Source organism: Cebus imitator, unplaced genomic scaffold (genome assembly GCF_001604975.1).
Source record: "Cebus imitator isolate Cc_AM_T3 unplaced genomic scaffold, Cebus_imitator-1.0 Scaffold448, whole genome shotgun sequence".
Taxonomy (NCBI): Eukaryota; Metazoa; Chordata; class Mammalia; order Primates; family Cebidae; genus Cebus; species Cebus imitator.
This window is the reverse complement of record NW_016107763.1, coordinates 887,261-914,258: the sequence shown is the minus strand read 5'-3', so window position 1 is coordinate 914,258 and position 26,998 is coordinate 887,261. Positions and strand designations below refer to the sequence as shown.

General features: G+C 43.0%; 1 protein-coding gene across 4 annotated transcripts in view; it reads left to right on the top strand.

Annotated features, from left to right (window-relative positions):
• MAPRE2 (microtubule associated protein RP/EB family member 2) overlaps positions 1-16,182 on the top strand; it is a 166,356-nt gene extending 150,174 nt beyond the window's left edge. For all 4 annotated transcript variants that reach the window (XM_017511403.2, XM_017511402.1, XM_017511401.1 and 1 more), the window contains 2 exons: positions 4,585-4,743; positions 13,032-16,182. In XM_017511403.2, coding sequence (XP_017366892.1) covers positions 4,585-4,743; positions 13,032-13,106 — 234 coding nt within the window. In that variant the 3' untranslated portion in view covers positions 13,107-16,182. The remainder of the gene's footprint in view (positions 1-4,584; positions 4,744-13,031) is intronic.
• Positions 16,183-26,998: the final 10,816 nt, after the last annotated feature.

The window sequence follows — 26,998 nt, the reverse complement described above, 5'->3', positions numbered from 1 at the left end:
TTTTTCCCTCTTTCCCTCCTACCTTTCTTTCCTCAGCTTTTAGTAGTTGAGCTCATTCTATATGAAAGATATTATGCTTAATGCTGGTAATATACTGGTAAAATAGATACCTTTCCTTCACTACACATAGCAGTTGCGCACAGTAGCTTATTACACAAGCAAAACAAAAAATCTGATACAGTGGCAGAAGTTGGATGCTGCGGAAGCACCAAACCCAGTATTTGGGGGATCTGAAAGGCCACAGTTGTATTTTAAGTAGAAGAGCTTTCCTTTTAATCTAATATTCCTCACAATTACAGTAAAGTCTAACTAGCTCCACTGTCTTTGAAATTTTCATTATAAAATCTTAGGTACATTTTCTAATATTAGCTCATCATTCCTAAGATTATATGTAGCTTAAAAGTAATAAAAGCAACGGGTAGTATAGGGCCCATAGAGGAGAGCCTTTTATCCTGGCTACCCTGCTGCTATGAGAGGAGCCTTTACTCCAGGGCCCCAGGCTGTTCCCAGCCACTCACTGGGCCAGTCGTGGTGATTAATCTTATTCTTGATGAGCCAGCAAGAGTTTAGAAACAGTTTTTATGATAATTGTATATTTGTAATCAAGATTCTAGTTTAATGTAGGCAGTTACTTAACTAGGGTGTTTCTTTACAATTATGATTACTTTATGGAAAAAGGTGTAAAAACTTAAGCCATCCAGCAGGTAGGACTTGGATTTGCAAACTGAAATGTTCTAATTACCTGCTGATTCTCAGTTTGAGGCTGGTTTCCAATAATGACTTCTTCTCAATTAAAAGGCTGTAAGGACAGTCATAATGAGCCTTGGGCCACATGCCTCAGGCTCCAAGCAAATCAGAGTAGACCTAAAGGCAGCGGGTCTATAATGCTTTGAACCTAAACTTGGCCCTCCATGTCAGTGGGTGACCACATCTGTGGATTCAAGCAACCGAGTATTGCAAATATTCAAAATAAAAAATAGCAATACAAGCATAAAATGTAACACAAATTAAAAACAATACAGCATAACAACTATTTACATTGTACTTGGTATTATAAGTTACGTAGAGATGAAGTGTACAGGAGCAGGTCCATAGGTTATATGCAAATACGATGCTATCTTATATCGTCTTATGTCAGGGACTTCAGCATCCGTGGGGTTTCGTATCCAAAGGGTGTCCTGGAATCAATTCATCTCAGATACCAGGGCCCAACTGTAGAACTCTTTTTCCTTAAGAAACCCAAATATTTTTGGTATCTGTCTTATCTGTGTTTCTTCATGACTCCTCCCTCTCTTCGCTGTCTACCACATCCAGGGTCCCACCCTCTGCAGCCCAAATTATAACCATGTGGAAACCTTGAGGTTGTCTCTCCCTGACAGCCTGATCCAGACAGCCCCATTTCCTCTCCTTGGGGCTGGCTCTATGCTCCGGTTAGCTCTCCAGATCACACACACAGCCCCATCCCCAGGGAACTCAGACTTCTAACATGCCTCCACTAAACCATCCTACCATCCACAATATCACTCAGAGAACCAAGTGAGAAGAGAGAGGAAGGGTCCAGAGCCACCTTCTTGTTATAATCCCTTTATTACTTCCAAAAGGCCTCCCTCCCCATTTCTGTCCCCTAACTCCTTCACACCGAGGAGTGTGCCTGCCCTCAAAAAGAAGACACACCCTGAATTGTGAGTCCTTCAATCAGTATTACTGAACAGTTACTCCAAATTTATATCCATGGTTAACTGTTGCTGTTCCCTCCTTTTTCTGTCCTTGAAGCCAACAGGATGCCCCCCGAGCCTGGTAGGGGGCCCCACAGGCATCACAGTGTTGGAACAAAGAACACTCTGGTGAGGAGAGGCTGAGGAGAGACCCTGATGCTGAAGGTTGAAGCGCAGTCATCATGGAGAAAGGGACAAGTGCCATAAACTTGGGGGATTCTCATTTGCTTGCCCTCCTCCCTTTTCTCAGGCAATTTCTCATAATACAGAAAAGAAACACTACTGTGCTAAACCATTTCCATAATAGAAACGAATCAAAAGACATACAGGAGGAAAAGTCATAAAGAAAATAATTAGGGACTCTCTCTGGTTAGTGGGTTAGCCAACCAGAAGTGGGTTTGAGTCAGTGGATTAGCCACCTGGAAGTAGGTTGGTCACTGACCACTGTGCTCAGAGAGCATGAGTGGGGCGGGGATGGTCAGTTAGCCCAGGCAGAGACTGTGGCCATCACTGAAACGGCAAGGTCTGCAGGAACCTGCAGTCTGCGGTCACACTGGGAGCAGTTGGGAGAATCATAAAAAGAGAGCTACTTCTCCCTTTCTAAGATCCATCTCCAGCATCTCCTTCATTGCTTCAGCATCTGCCACAACACAAGAGGGACGAGGCTGGCATTGGTCTTTGTGAGTGGAACTGTGACAATGGAATTTTGCTTGCCAATTGACCTTTCATCATATAAGTTAACTAGTGTTGGTTTTTATAAGGGAGGGTTGGTAGTGGCAGCTATTACCTAATGCATGTGGAATATCACTGAAGCCTGATTTGCACTAAAAGCTTGTCTGGAAAAGTCTGAGCTATTTGCTCATTGTGCAGACCAAAGCCTTAGGGAGCCAGACAGATCAGTTTTCATGGGTTGGCTGTGTCCTTGCCTGGTACAGGGGGCTGGGGAGTGGTGGCAGATCTAAACTGCCACAGAGCCATCTGCTGGCATCAGTGAAGGGTTGAGATGGAGTCTGTGTCCAAACCTGGGGAGGGTTTGTTTTTTCAGGAAAGGGTTTCTAGAATAAGAGTTTCTTTTCTCTGGAATTTAAGCTGGTCGCCTTCAGGTTTTTTAACATCTTACAAATGTGCAAGCTATAGTATTAATAGAAACGAGTTAAAAGTTAGCAAACTGGTCTCCGACTGCTTTGCAAGCGGCCACATGGGGGCATCAGTGAGGGTAACCCTGAGTCTACAGGAGGGGCATGGTTTGCCAGGTGCACAGGAAGAGGATGGACACTGCATGGGCTCAGTGTGTGTTTGAATAAGTCAGTAGTTCCAGGTGGATAAAGCATGCACAAAGGCCCAGAATTACTAGAAGGAGAGAGGAGGAAATTTTGCATTCCAAATGAAAATTTTTGGAATTCTCTTAAGGGTGATTTTTAAGATAATGACAGATTTTACCTAAGAAGGACCATGAAAGACTTATTTTACCACCTGAAGCACATGCCCTACATAAAAATAAATGAACAGAGGGTTTAAATACATGGGGATCCTCGGAGACCAGGAATGGGGTAATAGTTTGGGCCTGAGATTAGCTGTTGCGCCTATAGGACTATGGTAGACTGAGATTTGAAACCAGATCTAGTCACACCCCCATGAGGGTTTCTTTAGCTCCGGGTGTCGAAGTTCATGGATCCTCTTTTGACCACTGCCTCCTCCCTTCACTTGCACTGTTCTGTAGCCACCCTGAGAAGCTGCTCAACCCTGTAAACTCTGTGAACCATAATCAAGAGGAAGAAAGAAGAAATGAGGGCTACTGTGGTGAAGGCATAGGCCTTCCTCGCCCTCCTGCCTTCCCAGTGATGTACCCAACGCCCAAACTGGAGAAATCAAGACAGATCCACTCAGCCAGCCTTTTGGTGTCAGCCAGTTTTCCTTGTGTTGCCAAGCCCCAGTTTCTCACTGGAGAGTGTTTGTCTAATGTGGCCTGGTATCATTTGTAAAAGGGTCCAGAGCTAAGGGCGGCTTTTGGTGCAAGTGATCTAAAGGAAGGAGAGTCCTCAAGATAAATCTAAATAGCCGTGGTTACAGCCTTTCTCTTCTGTTTCTCCTTCCTCCTCCCATTCACCATTTCCTGCAGAAGATTAACAAGTGTTTCAGTCTGTTCAAGCCACTAAAGCAGAGTACCATAGACTGGGTGGCTTATAAACAACAGAAATTTACTTCTCACAATTCTGGAGACTAGGAAGTCCAAGATCAAGGCGCCGGCAGATTCAGTGTCTGATTGAGGCCCTATTCTTCAGAGATGGTGCCTTCTCACTGTCTTCACATGCTCGAAGGATAAACGAACTCACTTGGGCCTCTTTTATCAGAGCACTCATCCTATTCATAAGGGCTCTTCCCTCATGACAGCCACCTTCCAAAGGCACCACCTCCTAATACCAACACCTTGGGTGTTAGGATTTCAACATACACATTTTGAGGGGATACACACTTCCAGATTATAGTAACAAGTTAAAAGAAAGATGGATTCCAGCCTATGTTAGCAGGAGGTGAAAGCTCACTCCCAGTGTGCGTGGAACCGCACAGCAGAAAGACCACTCTCCCTGGTTAATAAATACTCAGTTGACTGAAGGGAATGACTAGAGTACTGTGGAGAATTGGGTGTTTTGGCCCAGTGTCAGGCTCCAGACAACAGCCCTGTTATCTTTCTCTCAGACTTACACATCGGTTATTTCTGCACTTTCTATCTCTCTCTCTCTTTCTCTCTCTCTCTCTCTCTCTGTGTGTGTGTGTGTGTGTGTTTTGGATTTTATTCACGGGAATTGCTGGTCACTTCTTATACTATATTTTGGGTGTTTTTCTTTCCTTTACTCTCACTCCCTTGCAGGTACATTCACTAAAACTTGCCCTTGAAGGCGTGGAAAAGGAAAGGGATTTCTACTTTGGGAAGTTGAGAGAGATCGAGCTACTCTGCCAAGAACATGGGCAGGAAAATGATGACCTCGTGCAGCGACTAATGGACATCCTGTATGCTTCAGACGAACACGTAAGTGTGAGGAGCATGTGACCCCTGTGTTCTAAAATGACTCTCTTGGTCAAAGCGCAGTGGATCGGCACACCTTAGAATACTTCACTGGGACCCCAATGAGAATTACCACTCAGCTAAGTGTACTTGATAATCCCTAAGAAATAAGCATCATTATCATCATGATCCATTGACCCATGCCTGTGAGACATGCAGTCATAAATTAATCTGGGAAGAGACAGGTGGAGTGGAGAAGGCTTTGACAGAAAAATACGCTTATGCAGCTAAACTCCAAGTGGTCTGCAGCTCTTTGAGCAAGTGAGCAGTAAGAATGTGTATACAGATTCTTCCTTCTTCATGCAGATTCAGAGTGTAGTCAAAGGAAAAAATAATCTAGATGCCTTTCCCATTCCCAGAAGCCCAATAACTGACTGTTTTTATTTCATAGGTGGTTATCTTGGTTACTTATTGCCAGGACAGATCAGAGCTGTGGGACAGCCACATGCACACCTCCTTTATGGGGAGGACCTGCCACCAGAGTTGCTGCTCACAGGCACTGACAGAGACTCCGGATGTGGCTGTGTCAGAGTGATGAACAGCAGATGTGGGAAACGGGAGGAATAAGAATCTGGGAAGCAAGGAGAAGGGGCAGGATGAACGGCAGAGACTGAGGCAAGGCACCCCAGGTCTGCCAGAGCCAGGAGGGAAAGGCCTGACAGCCAGAGGCTGGGGTCGGAGCCCAATGGGGCTTCACCTTCCACTGAGCCAAGCTGAGGGGCTGTGGTGTCCAGCTTCTTTTATGCCAGGCTCATGCTGGTGGAAGTGTCCCAGTCTCTGAGCTGGAGGCCTGTGATATTCTGAGGGCCTCCAGTAGAATTTATGTGTTGAGATTTCCACAGGACGTAGCAAGCCATCATCAAGTTTACTCTCTTATTCCAGCTGAATCCCAGGCAAATGTTTGCTCCATTTATGTCTCAAAATCCTAGCAGTGAAATTCTCCTAAACCGTAAGGCACTGTGTCTGCAGTTTGGGAGCTCTCTATCGCTTTTTTTTTTATTTCCAGATATTTTGGGTTAAATTATTTCTTGGTTATCAATAGCTCAGAATGTAGATTTTGAAGCCCTGAGAATCCACGTGGTTTCAATGATGGCTTCATAAAATACGGTTCTCAGTATTTTCAGATCTGATGGAAGAAACCAGGGACTGATTTGTAGTGTGTCTGGAGCTGCCAAAGTGTCACATATATGATGTCCTGTACACACACAGTGCTTGCCGTCTGTAAGAACTGGATGGACTATGGTTATTCTCTTCACAAGCTTGTCTGAGGCTAAATTAGCTGAGGTCTCCACAGCACCACAAGGCTGAGCGAATGGCACTGCTGTCTGCGATAACGCCTGCTAGTGGGAATAAGGCCGGCATGCAGGATTGAATCTTCTTTCCAGCCCTGCACTTCAAACAGAGGGAAACCCAGGGTCTAACCTCATGCCAGATTTTGTCCCAAGAGGGAGTCCATGGGGAGGAGCACTGTCCGACAGTGAGCTCCAAATGAAGTGTTGGAGATGTCTGCTGAATTCCTGGCTAAGGATAGGTGGACAGCCTCAGGCAAGAGCTCTTGCATCCTAGGTGTGACTTCCAGGGGGTCTTCCTAGATGACCATACTCAGCTTCTGTTCTACCATGCCCATCACCACCTGACCCCCCACACACATAGATCCCAGCACCACCTGGATTCAGAGAGCCATTCCTGTAGTGTATGTGCAACTAAAATGCAGGCACCCCAAGAAGAAGTAACACTTTAAGGCCCCATCGTTCATTAAGAGTGAATAATAAGTTTAGCAGACACCTCTTCTGAGACACCTGAGTTGGGGTTTGAGGTAAAAGGGCCTAGGGCTTGATGTACATTAGCTTATTAGCTCCTATAATTCTCTAGAGAATCCTATTAGGTAGCTCTTGTTGTCATCCCATTGTACAGATGAGGGAAGCTAAGGCAGCAGAGAAGTTAAATAACTTTCCCAAGTCAAGGAGTAAAATAATTTGCATTTGAACTCTGAAATCTGAATCCTGAGTTCATGTTCTCCCTTTTCCAAGTCTGAGCCACCTTTTAAATGGTTTTATGACAGTCATAATGGCTAATACCCATTGAGCATTTAGCATGTGCTAAGGATTGTATTCATGTCCTACCTAGATTTCTGACCTTAACCACATCCCTGTGAGGTGAGTAGTTACTTACCTACATTTTACAGATGAAATTACTCACCCAATGACTCATGGTTAACAAGCTCCATCACTAGGATTTGAACGCTATATAACTCAGAGGCTAAAACCATAAGGACTGTGTTATTACCTCACTCTCGGAGTATCAAGTACCCTGGAGCAGGGAGGAAATGAACTAAGCACCAGTTGGGGAAAGCCTCAAGGTTGACTGTCTACTTGACGGTCTTCAGTTGAACACGCCGTGTGTATGAAGAAAAAAGTTTCCAAATTGTTACCTGAGTTTTCTCTAAATAACTCCCCTTATCTCATTTTGTTGATTTTCACCTTCAAAAGCCTAGTCATGGCCTCTTTTTCTGGGCATTCATCTGATTTTAAATCAGCATTCACGTAAAATTTCAATTTTGTTCTAACCAGTTTGTAACTTTTTTAAACCTACTTTGTTGTTGTATCTCTGGCACTGTGGTGACACCATCAAATAGATTTAAGGGAAGGAAGAGAGAGGGAAAGAGACAGAGGCATTGCCCTGTAAGTATATGCTGAGGAGTGCCCAAAATTCAAGAAGAGAATTACTTAAAGTAACTAGGCAGTTGAATCTGGCGGCGAAAACAGCCTTAACATAAATTACACGTGTGGGTTACCGAGCAAGATATTCAAATACAGTTGCTGGCTTAATTTTTCTAGTTCCAGGATATTTTTATTGCAACTTTGTGTCTGTAAAACTCCAGAAGAGACACATCAGGCTATACTGAGTTTTCTACAGAGAGTAAGTCGTTTGATCTGAAATATGCCAGGTGTCCTTGTTTGGAATATGACACGACCCATTTTTTTAAACCTTGGTTTTTATACAAAAAGAAAAGTGGGCCTGGACACCTTGCTGGGTGCTTTCCATATTCTGTGCATGCAGGACTCTGCTGAGAGGCTCAGAAGCAGCTAGATACTCTCCTTTCTACCCCCCAGCACTCCACCGCCCAGAGGTCCAAGGAATCATCCTAGATATCTTAAATCCTCCAAGCATTTTCATTTCTCCCTGAGAATATGGAATCCAGTTTCTCTGGAACTACCCAGAAGCACATAGCCAGTCCTACACTGGGGCAGTGAGCCTTCCTAAAGCTGTACCCTTGCCCACCTTCTCCTGTGTCTGTGGTCTGGAAAAGCATCCATTTTGGGGAAAAAAAATGTGCTTAGTGGTTACAATGCTACCACACACCACTGCCCCCAGCTCTGATAATCCTGATTTTGCCCCACTGTGTTTTCCCCTGACATTGTGTCCTGTTTTGTGGCATCCCCACAGTTGGGTGATGGGTAGATTTGCACCCATGTGCAGGGATGACATGCATGGTGTCTCGGGGGAAGTGCCAGCACTTGGTTCATGATGCTGTTGGTACAGCTGTGTGTACAGAGCTGAGATGGCACAGATGCCTGGCTGTCTGCCTCTCCCAGAGCCCTCCTGGAAAGAGGACGCCAGGTTGTAGCACGTGCTGTTCAGCTAAACATAGATGGACGTGCTTTGCTTTGACATTTGAGGTAGGAGTATTTGTTAGGGAGATCTCTTCCCCTGAGTGATTACTTAACACTTTTATTTGGTGATGACTGGTCTCTGATTCTTATATTTAAGCCATCCCAGGATATGATGTTTGGAAGATGTGAAAATCCAGGTGGGAGTTTTGAGTGAGAAATCAACAGAGGTGGGTCAATTCCCAGTTGTAGAAACCTAATGGAAGTTTCCAGAGCAGATACTTACGATACTTGAGTCCTCAGGAGTCTGGGCTGAGGCATTGGCCGCCTGCTTCCTGTGGATTCTGTCAGCCGAAGGGCACCAGCTTATGAACAGTACATGTTTCCTGTGGAGACAGGCTGTGCTTCTGTCTCTGGAGGGCTTCTGTCACTGAGCTATAGGAAAAGACCCAACCCCACCTCAGAAGAGCTCCCACTCCCAGTAAGGGAGACAGACAGGGGCATGACTAACTGGAATATGTGTCAGATGATGACTAATGTGAGAAGAGACATAAATAAACTTGCGTAGGGAGCAGATAAAAGCAGCCTGGAGGACCACGCAGAGATTTCACAGCGAAGATGGCATTTGTGTTGGATGTGCAAGGGTGACTGGGAACATCAGCAGCTATAGAGCAAAGGTAGGGAGAAACAGCATGAACAAAGCAGGCAAGAAAGACCAGCAGCCACGGCTGGCGTGGGGGCAGGAGATAAGGCCGCAGGGCGCTGCCTCCCACAGCTAGGAAGCCAGGCGCCATTGGAGCTTCCTGATGGGCCTTCCTCCCTCTACCCCATTTTCCTCCCACAGTGGCTAAGAGCCTTCATCAATACCATCTCCCAGTTTGCCTCTCTATCTAATGATTATAAGAAAACTAAATAATGATAGTTTTCTTACAATCACTTACAGCTAAACAGAAAGATGTGAATAGATATGCACGTATTAGAATTATTAAGTGATGCCCTGGTGCATTAGTCTCATATTTGGTATAGGTTTTGCCTGGCCTCCTATTTAGACATGGGTTTAAGTGCTTCATTCTCGTATAACGCATAGAAAAAAACTGTTTATTCCTGTGAGCCTGCAGTAGCATTGTGTGGGCTGTGAGCTCTCAGTTGTGATTTGTAACATCTCTGAATTACAGATGTGTTTGCCAGACTCTCGGACTGCCTTGATTTGCACGCCAAGCCTGAGCAATCCATTGATAAATTGGGGGCTTTGCTGGTATTTCCCAGTGCAAGTTGTCTGGTGTGCACAGTTCCTGCAGATGCATGACATCACAGAGGGGTCCTGTGACTGAGACTTAAGCTGAGTGTGCCTGAGGAGCAGCAGCCCTGGGCATCTGGAAGCTTCAGAGCCATAGACAGAGCCAGCAAACCTGCTGCCCTGTTGGATGTGTTTGGAAAGGAGGCCTAGCCTAGTGGCTTCCTGGCCCTCTAGCTTGTTACAGGCTCAACAATTACTTGAATCTAGGTCTTTCAACTTTAACTCCATTAGCCCACAATAAACTCCCAATTGTGACGTGAACAAACGAGAATTTCTGCAAAATGTAAAACAGATCCTCATTTCTGAGATCTTTTTTTCAGCTGTCTAACGTGCTCAGAAACAATTGTGTAAAGAAAAGCATAGTTTAGACCAGCTGAAGTTTGAGCAATACAATTTGGAAGACACCACACTCACGTTCAAGAGTTAGGATGCTGAATAAAACAACAAAACTCACCCATGGGGGGCTCAGAGCCCAGCTGGAGAGACAGATGTGTAGCCACCCAGCAAGAACACACACGAGACGGTGGTGCGCTCTCCCACCAAAGCAGAAACCGAGGATAGAAGCTTGGAGAGGGAAGCTATTAACTCGGAGGTGCAGGCAGTGAGAGAGGCTTCAGGGAGGGGTAGCTTTGTCATAATTTAGAGGAGCATGTGACGGAACAGACAGCTGGAGTTCCCAGTCCCCCATTCCTGTCAAACTCCCATGAATGTTAGTTTCATTCTTCTCCCCTGGATGAGAGGAGAGCCCTAGCGAAGGAAGGCCAGTAACTGTTTCCTGTCCTTCGCTGGCGCAGCAAGAAGTTATCTCCTGCTCTCCTGAGCACGTATGGACTCACTGTCGGTGAAGCACTGACTCTGAGCTGAGAGGACCAGCCTCAAGTGTGCCAGGCAGAGGGCAAAGCAGCATGCAGAGGCAGTGCCAAGAGCACAGCCACTGTGACACCCAGGGGTGTGGGGTCCATCTGGCAGAAGGGGAGCAAAGAGGGGATCAGGGCTCTTAGATCTCCCTGAGGTCAAAGAGCACCTGCAATTAAGGAATTCAGGAGTGCGAGGGTCAGGAGGACACCTGATGTGATCAAAGAAAGCAAGAGATTGGGCCTAACATTCCAAAGGTGGATCCAATTCTAAGTGAAGACAAGGGGTGATTTTGGAGTGGGGACAGCTCCATTTACTGGATAAGGGGCCTGTCGGCACAGTAAGAGACAATGCTAAATTTTATCCCAAGGTTTCAACACAGTGTCACTTTCTGCTGTTGGTTCACAAAAAGGGTTACTTTTTTTTTTTTTTTGAGATAGAGTCTTGCTGTGTCGCCCAGGCTGGAGTGCAGTGGTACCATCTTGGCTCACTGCAACCTCCGCCTCCTGGGTTCAAGCGATTCCCCTGCCTCAGCCTCCCAACTAGCTGGGACTACAGGTACACACCACCACTCCCAGCTAATTTTTTGTATTTTAGTAGAGACGGGGTTTCACCATGTTGGCCAGGATGATCTTGATCTCCTGACCTCGTGATCCACCTGCCTTGGCCTCCCAAAGTGCTAGGATTACTGGCATGAGCCACCCTGCCCAGACAGAAAGGGTTGCTTTTTTAAAAAAATATTACTTGGACTTCTAGAATATTTCCAGAGTTCTCCCACTAAGAAATAATAATCACAGCTCACATTTATATTTACCATGTACCAAACACTCAGCTAGGCACTTTGCCTATTTTAACTCATTAACTTCTCTGTTGGATTCGAGGAGTCCTTTGATTCATTGATTAATGAAATGCATTGAAAATGCTTCTACATAGATACTCTTAACCCCTGCTTTACAGATGAGGAAACTGGGGCCCAGGGCAGTTAAGTTCTAGACCCAAACCCACACACCCTGTAAATAACTGAGCTGGGATGTGAACTTGAGTCCTGTTGTAACCTTGACATTCTACTTATTGCCTCTCAGAAAATAAGTGGCTTGTGACCTTGGGTGATAGTCTGATAGTCTCAATCATTCATTCTGGAATCCACTGTGACTTGTTCCTCTCAACACAACACGGATTGAGTCTCACATAAGAAAGAGGTGGCACGGAGAGTCTTATTCCTGACTTCAGTAACCTCAGCATCCAGTGGGTGGGGCCAAAAGGTTCAAAACAGGATTCCAAATCAGTGTCATAGAGGAAGGAAACAAGTGCTGCAGGAGAAGAGAGAAAGAATTGTGGCTCAGTGATCTGGGGAGATGATCAGCCATATTTGAATTGGCTAAAGATGGGTTTGTCCTAAGCTCCAGGGAAGAGGGGCCCGACAGACGGGGCGGGCTTGGGCAGTTCAGTGCTCAGGAGTCAGTGTGCCGGGTGTGTGGGGCATGGGCACTTCCGTATGTCCCCACACATGCTCCAGACTGCATCACAGAAGCTGTGCGCCTTTGCTGAGGGAAGAGGGAACTCCTTTGATTGGCCATGCTCCCTTAGCTTGGGTAAAGAACAGCCAATTGTTTTGTGTGGGGTCAGAAAATGAATGAATGTGCAGATAGGGCTGACTGAGGCTAGTGCTCCCTGGAGTTGATGTTCATAATGTGCTTCACTGGGTTAGACAAGGGAATAAATAGGACTGTGTATTCCTAAATAGTGGGAAGAACAACTCACCTATCTGACTCTAAGTGATAAACGTAAGGTAAGCCAAAAGGGCCCCAAGCAGTCTAAGTAGATGTCCCAAAGTCCTTGAGCTAAAGCTCCTGAGCTCCCTGGTTGGGAGGGGCCTCCTTGCCTGGGGCAGCCCATGAAATGTGGCTGCTGTCTTTTCTTTAGCCTGGGAACCTCTTGCACTGCTGCTCTAGTATCTAAGCCTACATCAGATGAGTAACAAAACAAAGGGTTTCCTTCAGGCAGAAGAATGACAGCGAGGAAGGGACTAGGAAATGGAGCAAAAGCCCACATCCATATCCATTAGTGCAGGAGTGACACGCACACACAACATGCCGTGAAGGCCAGGAGTGCCGCTTTTTATATTACAGCTGTTTTATTCATGGTTGTCATGATGCTCTTGGATCATTGTGTTTGGTTTACTCTTTTACAAAGGTTAGTCAAGTATGCCATGTGTTCTATGAAGATTTCTTTCCAAAACAAAACAGTTGGGTCCCTAAAGCCTTATGACTATGCTTTCTGGAATGATCTGTTATGGGGAAGCTAAGGCGCCCCTGCGTGTGTATCAGCCACCAGAAGCTGGGAAACATTTGCATGGCGAGTTGTGCCTAACTAAGCCTGGTGCTCTCCACAGCCTTGAGACGCCATGCTGGCAGTGGCAGTGGGCTGGGATGCCGCAGGGCCCCATTCCCAGTCAGTTATCTCAGCTGAAACTTCTCCCCTGCCCACAGGAGGGCCACACAGAAGAGCCGGAAGCAGAGGAGCAAGCCCACGAACAGCAGCCCCCGCAGCAGGAAGAGTACTGACCCGCCTCGGCTGCTCTTGACACTTCCATTGTGCGTGGGAACATTTCTTCTAGAGAATTGGAACATGTGTGGCCCCAAGCTCAACAGAAAGCAGTTGTTCCCAATCTGCTGTTCCCATCAGCACCATTGCATATGCCAGCCATTTGGTTACCATTTTCTTTGCCAAGGTGTATTAGCAGACGGCCCTCTGGCCGCCTACCCGAGAGATTGTAGGGTCACATACATCCAACTTCACAACTTGGCTGCTTGAGATTGGTTCTGCTCTTTTCTTCATTTCTTTCCAGAACAACTCTTTCCCACCCCAACACCACTGCCACCACCCCTCTTTTTATCCTGGTGTGAAACAATGGTAATTTGATATATGGTATTTATATTGGCATTTTTCAACCCAGTGTCACTAGATGTCACACACATTTGTGGTGCTTTGATGTTTGCAAGTCTAACCTCTGAACGTAAATTTGGTCAAATAATTGGAACAAAGGGAAACAGATACTTGATATGAAAGCCATAATGACGGTGACTTGTGTCATGGGAGAAAACATAAGGTCAGTTTCTCCCTCTACTCACAATACTAAAGGGAAAAAATGGATTCAAAGCTAGGATTTCAGGGCCCAGCAGTGTTCTTCCATTAGCATGTTAGGCAACTTCACAGTATATTGTTAGTTTTGAAAGACATTCACTCAAGGAAAACACCATCTCAACTTTGCCCTCTCACCATGTCCGTTACTCCCCATGCCCCCCATTTCCCAGGTTATGCCGTTTTCTTTCTCAGGGTCCTCTTTGGTGGGCAGCCACACTCCCCAAGATGTTGTCATCAGCTTTCTGCAGTCCAAAGAGGGTCTGAGTAGGTACCTGTCTTCCTGCCTCATCCCTCCTCTCTTTGTGTAGGTTTCAGCCACACAACTCTCATTCACACTAGGGGACCCCTACTAAAGGGTAACTTCAGGTGTGCAGTCCTGAGCTCCAGGGCTCTGCACCATCCCGCACGCTTGCTGGAAGGCTGGAAGTGAAGACCTCATTAATAGGAGCATAATTGCAAGGGAGAATCATGGTTCTGCAGTCTGGTGCAGACACTGGAATAACAGCACAGGAAAATCTGTGACTCCCAGTATCTTCTAGAATAAGGAATTTTCCCTCTTTAACACAAGGGCCCTCCTTGTCATTGACCTTAGCTAAACCATGGCAATTCATAAATAGAGGAAACATTAATGAATTAAAAGCATTCCTTATTTTTTTAACTAATATTTGCACATTTTCTTAGTCTCTTTCCAAGTCCTTGCCTCTTTTTTTCTTTATTTTTTCCTTTGACAGACGATATCCCTTCCTGGATCATTCATTTCACCTTGGTTTCTAACTTTAGATTTACTTTCACTTGTTATTTGACTTAGCAGGTGCAACAAAAACAAGAAATAAATGTGCCCACCCCACTTTCCGCTTAACTGAAAAGCTTAAAATAAATTTTTGAATTATATATCATAAAGCTTTGAAATTTCTTTATTGATGAAGTATGAATTTGAAATTCTAGCATTGAAGCTTTTCACCAAAAGAAGCCTCTCCAAAATCTTTTGCAGCAAAGTGATATTTATTGAGTTATATGGAAAAGATGGCTTGTATTTTTGAGATTATTACAATACACTGTGCAGAATTGGACAGATGTTTCATGGTGTTTGGTTTCCCTTTCTTCTCTCTCCTGCTCACTCTGCATTATAGCAGCAGCTTATTTCTCTAAGGCTGGACAGCCTGGCTCTCAGCAGTGACGTCCTCCCACACCTGGTCACAAGTAGTAGTGGCCGTGCTATACACAGCATTATGCTCAACAGCGTGTTGCTCTTCTGAGCCTGTTGTACTCACTGATTCCTTTTTTTTAAGAAAAAAAATAGCTCTTGTAAAAGGTCACAATAACTCCATGCAGCTGATACTGCAGTGGTTCCTAGGCTATTCTTCATCTGCTCTGGACATCTCAGTCATACCCAATGCTCGGTGGATCATGACCAAACTCCTGTCACGTGGATGCACGTGAATGGGTAGCAGGGAGTCAGGATCCTCTTCTCCAGCAACCCATTACTGCTGTATAACTTGCATAAGCCTCCCTGGTGGCTCTTGCTGGAACCACTCCATTGCCCTCCAGCTCCCCAGCCTTCTCAGTAATAAACATGCTGGCCAGATCTCTTAGCCTGCAAAGAACTTTCCCCAGTCACCATAGTCCATTCTCCTTCCTGAAGGCTTGGGGAAGACTATTAATTTCTTTAGAGAAGAGCTATACATTCTTTCTGGCCCCATCTTAAACATCTTCTGTTGTGCTGCACCCTAGATAATGTCTCAGATGCTTTGGGGAATCTTTAACAGTTGAATTTGAGTCAGTCCTCTTAGGCTGTACTTCCAGCCTGTGTGCAAACCCCCACTCATTTCCCATGGATGGTGGAACCCCATCATTCTTTCATCTCGGCCTTCATGGCATGCTTTCCTTGGCAGCCCCTGGTCACATGTCATCGGGCTGGGCAGGAAGCGTCCGTGGGTGTGTGCTCTGCCTCTCCCTCTTAGGAAGCCCAGTTTTATCCTTAGTCGCCCCTCATACCCGCTGTCGGCTGGTTATAGCACTTCCACTGCTACTCTCAGATAGGAAGTGATCGAAGCAGGGGGCAAAGAGAAAGCCCATGTTTGTTCTAAGCAGAAAAGCAGGAAAAAAAAAAAAAAGAAAGAAAAATACCTGTTGGCCTGAGAGAAGTAAATTCCAGAAGGGAACCAAGAACTCTTCCCTTCCCTGGTGAGTATTTCCATTATTCCGTTAAGGTTTAATATGCATTCAGATTACTTTTACTAAATAGTACACCATAAAGCTTTTGTTATATATTAAATGTAAACTGAAAGGAATGTAAACATATGTATTGTTAATTATAAATATAGATAAGTAATGACATAATAGATGAAAAAGTCTTATTCAGATGTATCACATTCATTTTACATTACCCACCTATTGTCGCATGGTAGAATAGTTTTTTGTCTCTGAATATGTGAATAACTTGACTTGCGTTGATCTTTTTACATATTTAATAAAAAAAGTATATGTTAAAATATGCCTGGAGTTATAGATTCTTAAATTTTTATGCTGACGCTTCCCTTTTTACTAAGCAAGCAAATAGGAATAGATTTGTGTGGATTTATTTTTTATTATTATCTACACAGGGGTTGTCTGTTTTTATTGATGGCAAATGTGGTTAATAAGAGTTACAGATTCATATTTGATATCAAATGTAGCAGCTATAATACCTTTTAAAAACTTTGCCAAACAAAAAACATAAAGAGAAAACATTCCCTTGGGAAACATTCCACTTGCAAGCCAACAGAATCTTAGCCCCTGCAGGTCCAGCATACTCCATCTGGACAAGACAGCGCTGGGCAAATAGGAAACTGTGGGAGAATCAGGTAGATGTTTCTAAGTAAAGCTTTGTGGCAGAATGACCTGCTTGGCAAAAGCCCTTTGAATAAGTAGTTTTCGCCCCCTTGTTTGTTGACTTTAAATGGTGATGATTTATCGACATGAGCTATAACCTCCCACAATTTAACAGGTACAGGAATAGGTGAAAAGAGAATGTATTTCAGCTGGCCCAGTAATCACCTGTGGAGACTGCACAACAGGTCACAATGGGATGCGGACTTTACCCTGGAGCCTACAGGCTACTGAGCTTCATAGCCTTTTCACCCTGAAGGGTGCCAGCCTTCCCTGTGCTGCTTCCAAGCACCACCTAGAGGCCAGTTTGGTTTCTCTACCGTCCTTTGGCCACTATTTTCCAGTCATTTGCCTTTAGGCACATTTTTATTAAAAGAAGTAGGAAAATAACAGAAGGCAAAGATGTTACCCCTCTTCTCCATCTACGTTCATTTCCTCCCAAGGTACACTTGTGACAGAAGTTTGTGAGCCATTACCTGAAATCTCATGCTCAACGCACATGTGTGTTTCCCATTTAATCCACGAATTCTGGGGCTTTAAACACTTGATCTTACACTTAGACATTTGTACACAAAAATACATGTGATTCATCTTAAAATGTACACTGGTTGACTCTAGTAAATCTGTCACTGATGGTACAAAGGTGATGAAATAACATGCTTGTTCCATTTCATGAAATCTGACATCATCTCTAAAAATTTGTTGCTTCTGGTATTATGGGTAGACTCAAGTCGAGACACCCCTTCCCAAAAACAGTTAATGGAATTCCACTGAATTTGAGTTATAAAATGCCAGTTTTCCTCTAAAACACACACATATACAACTTCGTTTCTGACTTGTTTTATTCCTTTTAACTGCTAGAACATAACTATGATCATTAATTAAGGCTGCTATCACTAGTAATAACTTTTACTGACCGAGTTTCTCAGCACTGAGGCAATGTTGCCAAACAGCAGAAGTGATGGATAAGAACATCTCCCTGGATGTCTAATAGCTCCTGCCTTGCTGAACTAGGAACTCATAAAAGATGTTTTCCATTCATTAGAGAAGCTCTGGCTTTATTTGCCTAAAGGAAAGCAAAGCCAAGGAGAAAATCCACTGATCACTGGAGGACCCCCACGTGGCACAGGGACTTTGGATCACAAGACTGCCCCAAGGGCAGATCCCCCAAGTCTGAGCTGGACCCCATGTCTTGTATAAATTAGGCATACACAGAAGGTGCATTTGCTGAGGCTGCACTTCTGTTTTGGGTTTACAAATGTAATCAAAATGGAAGGCCGAGCTGAAGTTAATTTGTTGGATGCCTTTTTCTCTCAATTCACTGGGAAAAAAAATTAACTTTGTAGCTTTCAAGTTTTAATTTCTAAAACAGGTTTCTTGTGGTATTTTGCAACTATTTTATCATCAAGCCTGGGGATAAATTGTTTTTAAAGGGTAATGGTGTATTAATGCACCCTTGAATTTACAACTCTCACTAGGAAACTAGCCCCAGACCTAAAGGTGTTCTTTTGTAGGGAATAAAAATGTTAAGTACGTTTCCTTCTGTGGCGCTAACATGTCTCATATTTTTATACTATGGTATTTCTTTAGGTCTTAAAGGTTATCCATATAAAATAAAAATTTTGAAAGATATGTTTATTTAGTAAAATATTTTTGTCAAATGACAGCTTAAATGAAATTTGGAAATTAAAAAATAATGAAAAGATCTCATAAATGTGTTGAGCATTTTATTCTGATCCAATTCACAGCTTACTACTAGGATGCTGTCTTCTAATCTGATATATTTTTTATGCAGATGAAACATGAACTCCTAATGGAACAGGTTTTTTTCCACCTTGAAAGATCTTTTAGAAAAAGACCACAGAATACCAGGCTAAATGTTAGTCTCTTATAGGCTACATTATGTCAAGATAGGCTAAGAGGCCATCCTGTCCTGCAAACAAAGACATTGTCCAGTAACCCGAGCTTAAAAAAAAAAAGTCGGAGAAGGAAAATGTGAATTTTACCCCAGAACATTTTTTTTATGTTTCACTTTAAGTTCTGGGATACATGTGCAGAATGTGCAGGTTTGTTACATAGGTATACATGTGCTATGGTGATTTGCTGCACCTATCAACTCATCATCTAGGTTTTAAGCCGTGCATGCGTTAGGTATTTGTTCTAATGATCTCCCTCCCATTTGATCCCCACTCCCCGACAGGCCCCAGTGTATGTTGTTCCCCTCCCTGTGTCCATGTGTTCTCATTCTCCCAATTATGAGTGAGAACATGTGCTTGGCTTTCTGTTCCTATGTTAGTTTGCTCAGGATGATCACTTCCAGCTTCATCCATGTCCCTGCAAAAGGCATTATCTCATTTCTTTTTTATGGCTGCATAATATTCCATGGCAGATATGTACCACATTTTCTTTATTCACTTTCACTGATGGGCATTTGGGTTGATTCCATGTTTCTGCTGTTGTGAATAGTGCTGCAATAAACATACATGTGCATGTGTCTTTAGAGCAGAATGATTTACATTCCTTTGGGTATATACCCAGTAATGGGATTGCTGAGTCAAATGGTATTTTTGGTTCTAGACTCCTGAGGAATCTAGAACACTATCCTGCACAATGGTTGAACTAATCTCCATCCCCACCAACAGTGCAAAAGCATTCCTATTTCTCTACAGCCTTGCCAGCCATCTGTTGTTTCTTGTCTTTTTAATAATCACCATTCTGACTGGTATGCGATGATATCTCTTTGCAGTTTTGATTTGCATTTCTGTAAGGATCAGTGATGATGAGCTTTTTTTCATGTTTGTTGGCCAAATACATGTCTTTTGAGAAGTATCTGTTCATATCCTTTGCCCATTTTTTTGTTTGTCTGTTTTTCTGAGACAGAGTTTCACTCTTGTGGCACAGGCTGGAATGTAATCTCAGCTTACAGCAACCTCCACCTCCCAGGTTCAAGCGATTCTCCTGCCTCAGCCTCCTGAGTAGCTGGAAGTATAGGTACATGCCACCATGCCTGGCTAATTTTTGTATTTTTAGTAAAGACAGGGTTTCGCTTTGTTGGCCAGTCTGGTCTCGAACTGACCTCAGGTGATCCTCTGGCCTCAGCCTCCCAAAGTGCTAGGATTACTTTTTGATGGGTTTTTTTTTTCCCCTTGTAAATTTGTTTAAGTTCCTTGTAGATTCAGATATTAGAACTTTGTCAGATGAGTAGATTATGAAAATTTTCTCCCATTCTGTAGGTTGCCTGTTCATTCTGATGCTAGTTTCTTTTGCTGTACAGAAGCTCTTTAGTTTAATTAGATCTCATTGTCAATTTTGGCTTTAATTGCACTTGCTTTTGGTGTTATGTCATGAAGTCTTTGCCCATGCCTATGTCCTGAATAGAATTGCCTAGGCTTTCTTCTAGGGTTTTTATGGTTTTGGTGCTTAGATTTACGCCTTTAATCCATCTTGAGTTAATTTTTATATTAGGTGTAAGGAAGGGGTTCAGTTTCAGTTTTCTGCATATGGCTAGCCAGTTTTCCCAGTACCATTTACTGAATAGAAGATCCTTTCCCCATTACTTGTTTTTGTCAGGTTTGTCAAAGAATAGATGGTTGTAGATGTGCGTTGTTATTTCTAAGATCTCTGTTCTGTTCCATTGGTCTATATGTCTGTTTTGGTACCAGTACCATGCTGTTTTGGTTACTGTAGCCTTGTAGTATAATTTGAAGTCAGGTAGTATGATGCCTCCGGCTTTGTTCTTTTTGGTTAGGACTGCATTGGCTATACAGGTCTTTTTTGGTTCCATATGAAATTTAAAGTAGTTATTTTCTAATTCTGTGAAGAATGTCAATGGTAGTTTGATGGGAATAGCATTGAATCTATAAATTACTTTAGCAGTATGGTCATTTTCACGATAGTGATTCTTCCTATCCATGATGATGGAATGTTTTTCCATTTGTTTGTTTCCTCTCTTATTTCCTTGAGCAGTAGTTTGTAATTCTCCTTGAAGATATCATTCATTTCCCTTTTAAGCTGTATTCCTAAGTATTTTATTCTCTTTGTAGCTGTTGTGAATGGGATTTCATTCATGATTTGGCTCTCTGCTTGTCTATTTTTGGTGTATAGGAATGCTTGTGATTTTCACACATTGGTTTTGTATCCTGAGACTATGCTGGAATTGCTTATTAGCTTAAGGAGTTTTGGGGTTGAGATGATGGGATTTTTTTTAATATAGAATCATGTCACCTGCAAACAGAGACAAATTGACTTCCTGACTTTCTATTTGAATACCCTTCATTTCATTCTTTTTCCTAATTGCCCTGGCCAGAACTTCCAATACTGCATTGAATAGGAGTGGTAAGAGAGGGCATCCTTTTCTTGTGCCAGTTTTCAAAGGGAATGCTTCCAGCTTTTGTCCATCCAGTATAATATTGGTTATGGGTTTATCATAAATAGTTCTTATTATTTTGAGATATGTTCCATCAATACATAGATTATTGAGAGTTTTTAACATGAAGGGATGTTGAATTTTATGGAAGGCCTTTTCTACATCCATTGAGATAATCATGTGGTTTTTGTCATTGGTTCTGTTTATGTGATGGATTACCTTTATTGATTTGCATTATGTGGAACCAGCCTTGCATCCCAGGAATGAAGCCAACTTGATCATGAGGAATAAGCTTTTTGATATGCTGCTAGATTTGGTTTGCCAGTATTTTATTGAGGATTTTCACATCAATGTTTATCAGGGATATTGGCCTGAAGTTTTCTTTTTTTATCGTGGCCCTGCCAGGTTTTGTTATCAGGATGATGCTGGCCTCTTAAAATGAGTTAGGGAGGAGTCCCTCCCTTCTTTTCAATTGTTTGGAATAGTTTCAGAAGGAATGGTACCAGCTCCTCTTTGTACCTCTGGTAAAATTTGTCTGTGAATCCGTCTGGTCCTGGGCTTTTCTTTGGTTGATAGGTTAATAATTACTCCCTGAATTCAGAACCTATTATTGGTCTATTCCCCGATTCAACTTCTTCCTGGTTTAGTCTTGGGAGGGTGTATATGTCCAGGAATTTATCCTTTTCTTCTAGATTTTCTAGTTTCTTTGCATAGAGGTGTTTATAGTATTCTCTGATGGTAGTTTGTATTTCTGTGGGGTCAGTGGTGATATCCCCTTTATCATTTTTTGTTATATCTATTTGATTCTTCTCTCTTTCTTATTAGTCTAGCTAGTGGTCTATCTATTTTGTTAATTTTTTCAAAAAGCAAGCTCCTGGATTCATTGATTTTTTTTTTGGAGGGTTTCTTTTTGTTTGTTTGTTTTTGGTTTTTTTGTCTCTATCTCATTCAGTCCTGCTCTAATCTTAGCTATTTCTTGTCTTCTGCTAGCTTTTGGATTTGTTTGCTCTTGCTTCTTTAGTTCTTTTAATTGTGATGTTAGGGTGTTGATCTGAGATCTTTCTAGCTTTCTGATGTGGGCATTTAATGCTATAAATTTCCCTCTTAACACTGCTTTAGCTGTGTCCCAGGGACTCTGGTACATGGTTTCTTTGTTATCATGGGTTTCAAGAACTTCTTGATTTCTGCCTTAATTTTGTTATTTAACCATGAGTCATTCAGGAGCAGGTTGTTCAATTTCCATGTGGTTGTGTGGTTTTGAATGGGTTTCTTAATCCTGAGTTCTAATTTTATTGCACTGTGGCCTGGGAGACTTGGTTTGTTATGATTTTAGTTATTTTGCTTTGCTGAGAAGGGTTTTACTTCCAATTATGTGGTTGATTTTAGAATAAGGGCCATGTGGCACTAAGAAGAATGTATATTCTATTGATTTGGGGTGGAGAGTTCTGTAGATGTCTAGTAGGTCCACTTGATCCAGAACTGAGTTCAAGTCCTGAATATCCTTGTTAATTTTCTGTCTCATTGATCTATCTAATGTCAACAGTGGGGTGTTAAAATCTCCCACTATTATTGTGTGGGAGTCTAAGTCTCTTTGTAGATCTCTAAGAACTTGCTTTATGAATCTGGGTGCTCCTATATTGGGTACATATATATTTAAAATAGCTCCTCTTGTTTCATCCATCCCTTTACCATTTTGTAATGCCCTTCTTTGTCTTCTTTGATCTTGTATAAAGTCTGTTTTATCAGAGACAAGGATTGAAACTCCTGCTTCTTTTTGCTTTCCATTTGCTTGGTAAAGTTTTTTCTGTCCCTTTATTTTAAGCCTATGTGTGTCTTTGCACATGCGATGGGTCTCCTGAATACAGAACACCAATGGGACTTGACTCTATCCAATTTGCCAGGCTGTGTCTTTTAATTGGAGCATTTAGCCTATTTACATTTAAGGTTAATACTGTTATGTGTGAATTGGATTCTGTCGTCATAATGCTATCTGGTTATTTTGCACACTAGTTGATGCAGTTTCTTCAACATAGTGTCATTAGTCTTCATATCTTTGTATGTTTTTGCAGTAGTTGGTACCAATTTTCCTTTCCATAATTAGTACTTCCTTCAGGAATTCTTGCAAGGCAGGCTTGGTGATGATGTAATCCCTTAGCATTTGCTTGTCTGGAAAGGATTTTATTTCTCCTTTGCTTATGAAGCTTAGTTTGGCTGGATATGAAATTCTGGGTTGGAAATTATTTTCTTTAAGAATGTTGAATGTTGTCCCCCACTCTCTTCTGGCTTGTAGATAGAGTTTCTGCCGAGATCTGCTGTTAGTCTGATGAGCTTCCCTTTGTAGGTGACCTAACCTTTCTCTCTGGCTGCCCTTAGCATTTTTTCCTTCATTTTGACCTTGGAGAATCTGATGATTATGTGTCTTGGGTTTAATTTTCTTGTGGAGTATCTTAGTGATGTTCTCTGTCTTTCCTGAATTTGTATGTTGGCCTCTCTTGCTAGGTTGGGAAAGTTCTCCTGGATAATATCCCAAAGTGTGTTTTCAAACTTGGTTCCATTCTCCCCATCTCTTTCAGGTACTCCAATGAATTGGAGGTTTGGTCTTTTAACATAATCCTATATTTCTTAGAGGCTTTGTTCATTCCTTTTCATTCCTTTTTCTCTAATCTTGTCTGCATGCCTTATTTCAGCAAGGTGGCCTTCAAACTCTGATATCCTTTCTTCCGCTTGATCGATTCAGCTATTGATACTTTTGTATGCTTCACGAAGTTCTTGTGCTGTGTTTTTCAGTTCCATCAGGTCATTTATGTTCCTCTCTAAACTGATTATTCCAGTTAGCAGCTCCTGTAACCTTTTATCAAGGTTCTTGGCTTCTTTACATTGGGTTAGAACATGCTCCTTTAACTCAGCAGAGTTTGTTATTACCCACCTTCTGAAGCCTACTTCTGTCAATTGGTCCATCTCATCCTCTGTCTGGTTCTGTACCCTTGCTGAAGAGATGTTGAGATCATTTGGAGGAGAAGAGTCATTCTGGCTTTTTGAATTTTCAGCATTTTTGCGCTGGTTTTCCTCACTTTTATGGATTTATCTACTTTTGATCTTTGGGGCTGATGACCTTTGGATGTGGTTTTTGTGTAGGGGTCTTTTTTGTTGATGTTGTTGTTATTGTTGCTTTCTGTTTGTTAGTTTTTCTTCTAACAGTGAGGCCCCTCTTTTGCATGTCTGCTGCAGTTTGCTGAAGGTTCACTCCCGTCCCTGTTCTCCTGGGTATCACCAATGGAGGGTGCAGAACGGCAAAAATTGCTGCCTGCTCCTTCCTCTGGAAGCTTCATCCCATCGGGGCACCGGGCCTGATACCAGCCAGAGCTCTCCTGTATGAGGTGTCTGCCTGCCCCCGTTGGGAGGTCTCTCCCAGTCAGGAGGCACAGGGGTCAGGGACCCGCTTGAGGAGGCAGTCTGTCTCTTAGCAGAGCTGGTGCACTATGCTGAAAGAATCCCTCTTGTCAGGATCAGCTTCTCTCTTCATAGCCGGCAGGCAGGAAAGGTTAAGTCCACTGAACCTACAACCACAGCCGCTCCTCTCCCCAGGTGCTCTTCCCTAGAGAGATGAGAGTTTTGTCTGCAAGCCCCTGACTAGAGCTGCTAAATTTCCTGGAGAGGTGCCCTGCCCAGTAAGGAGGAATCTAGAGCAGCAGTCTGGCCACAGCCACTTTGCTGCATGTGGGGAATTCTGTCTAGTCCAAACCTCCCAGTCTCCTTAGTACTGTCAGAGGAAAACCACCTACTAAAGCCACAATAATGACTGTCACCCCCTCCATCCCACCAAACTAGATTATCCCAGGCTGACTCCAGACTGCTGTGCTGGCAGTGAGAATCTCAAGCCAGTGGTCCTTAGCTTGTTGGTCCTTAGTTACATTAATAGCTAGTTTACATACAACCCAAAAGCAGTATCTTGGACCACATAGCTCTCAAGGTGTAACATTGGGAAATAACTTCGTTTAAGTGCTAAGAGAATGATTATCAAAATCCAGCATGCTTCATTGTGATGTTTTGTAACCCAAACTGGTTTCCAGGCTGCTGTGAATGCTTCTCCCATTTTGTTGTGTGACTGTCCTGCATTCCACAAAGCCAAAAGAGAAAAAAGTGGATTTACATATAGAAGTGCCTCCAAACCCAGTATGTGTGTGCTTGTAGGCCTAAATTATTACACACTTTGGAACACCTAGAATGAGGGCTCCTAAACAGTTGTAACTTTCAAAGCTGTGCCGGAATGGGTTTCTGCTCCCCGGTTAACTCCTCTTTTCCGTGGGAGTCCTTTTACTTAGTTTTCCTTCTGAAAGAAAGAGAGGGAAGAATGGAAAAGGTGACACTGGTACAAGATGTGGCCCCTCTTACCTTCAAAATACTTTAAGAATATTCATGTGTCCTTCAAGTCACTTGTTCCTGTTTTTAAAATAGCATGCTGAGGGATTTGGTCATATCATTAGCCGAGACTTGGCCCAACAAGACCAGCCCTTGTGCAATGAGATTGGTTTGAGGTAGGAACTGTACTCAGGAGGACAGGCAAGAGGAGCCCCCAGGCTCTGGATGGGAAGCTGAAGGCTGGCCCAGGGTGGATGAGGCAGGGGGCCTGCGAATGGGACCCCACAGAGGCCACACGCAGGACAAGAGCAGCACCTGACTCCAAGCTTCATCCATCGTATGGAGATCTGTGGTCATTTTGCCCATTCCCCTTGCTCCTCTGGAGAAACCACAGAGGGAATCGACTGCTGCTTCACAGGAAGGGTTTCATTCATGGTCACATTTCGTTCCTGAAAAGGATGAGTATATTGAAGCGTTGACTGCCTCCTCAAGAAGAAACAGGAAGTGGTAATTACCAGAGGCTCCCTTTAAATTTAAAATGTATAGCCAAAAAAGCAGCTAACACTACCTTAAAAAGACCCAAAATAAATGTTTAAGCTAAAAAAAAAAAAAAAAAAAAAAAAAGCAGAGGGCTGGGGAAAGGGCATGTTTTTGCTTTGTCCTCCAATTTGATTGTTTTTTAAAGGCTGAGCACCAACTATGGGTGAAGCACAGAAGTCAAAAGTAACTCCTAAAATATATCATTATCCTTTTTTTTTTTTTTTTTTTTCCCTTCAGAGTGACTCTTGCTCTGTCTTTCAGGCTGTGGTGCAATCTGGGCTCACTGCAACCTCTACCTCCCAGGTTCAAGTGATTCTCCTGCCTCAGCCTCCTGGGTAGCTGGGACTACAGGGGCACACCACCACACCCAGCTAACATTTGGCATTTTTTAGTAGAGGTGGGGTTTCACCATGTTGGCCAGGCTGGCCAAAGTGCTGGGATTAAGGCATGAGCCATCAAGCCCAGCCTCATGTCACCATCCTTAAGTTATTCTAATGGAGCTCTATAGAGAGGGGTATTCTGAATCCATTAAGTTAGGTCCTGCCTTAGTCCAAAAAAGTAAACTGAAGCTGTTTGTATATTTTTAAGGTGGTATATTACATATAAGTGAGGAAACCAGCATGAAGGGAAAGTAAGGCAGGAGAGAAAAGATGAAGCCAGAGGTAAAGTTAGGAGTCTTACACATGTCCCAGGGTCTTCTAGACTTTACTAGGACTAAAGGAGAAATTACCTCTGTGCTTCCTAGTAGCCAACAGAGAGGACAGTACAACCAATCAGCCCTCTGTATCTGCATGGTCCACATCCACAGATCAACCATGTATCAAAAGTATTTAAAAATAAATAGAAAATAATACAAAATTCTTAAAATACAATATTACAACTACATATAGTCCCTGACATACAATGGTTAAACTTACAATTTTTGGACTGTATGATGAGTTTATCAGGATATTGAATGCATTTTCAACTTATGACATTTTTTTCTTAAAAATGTGTTTATTGAGAAGTAACCCCATTGTAAATTGAGAGCACCTGTACTTTTACATTGCATTAGGTATTATAAGTAATCTAGATATGATTTAAAGTATACAGGAGAATGTGTGAGGGTTATGTGCAAATACCATACCAGTTTCTAGCAGAGAATTGAGCATCCATGGATTTTGGTATCTGCAGGAGCAG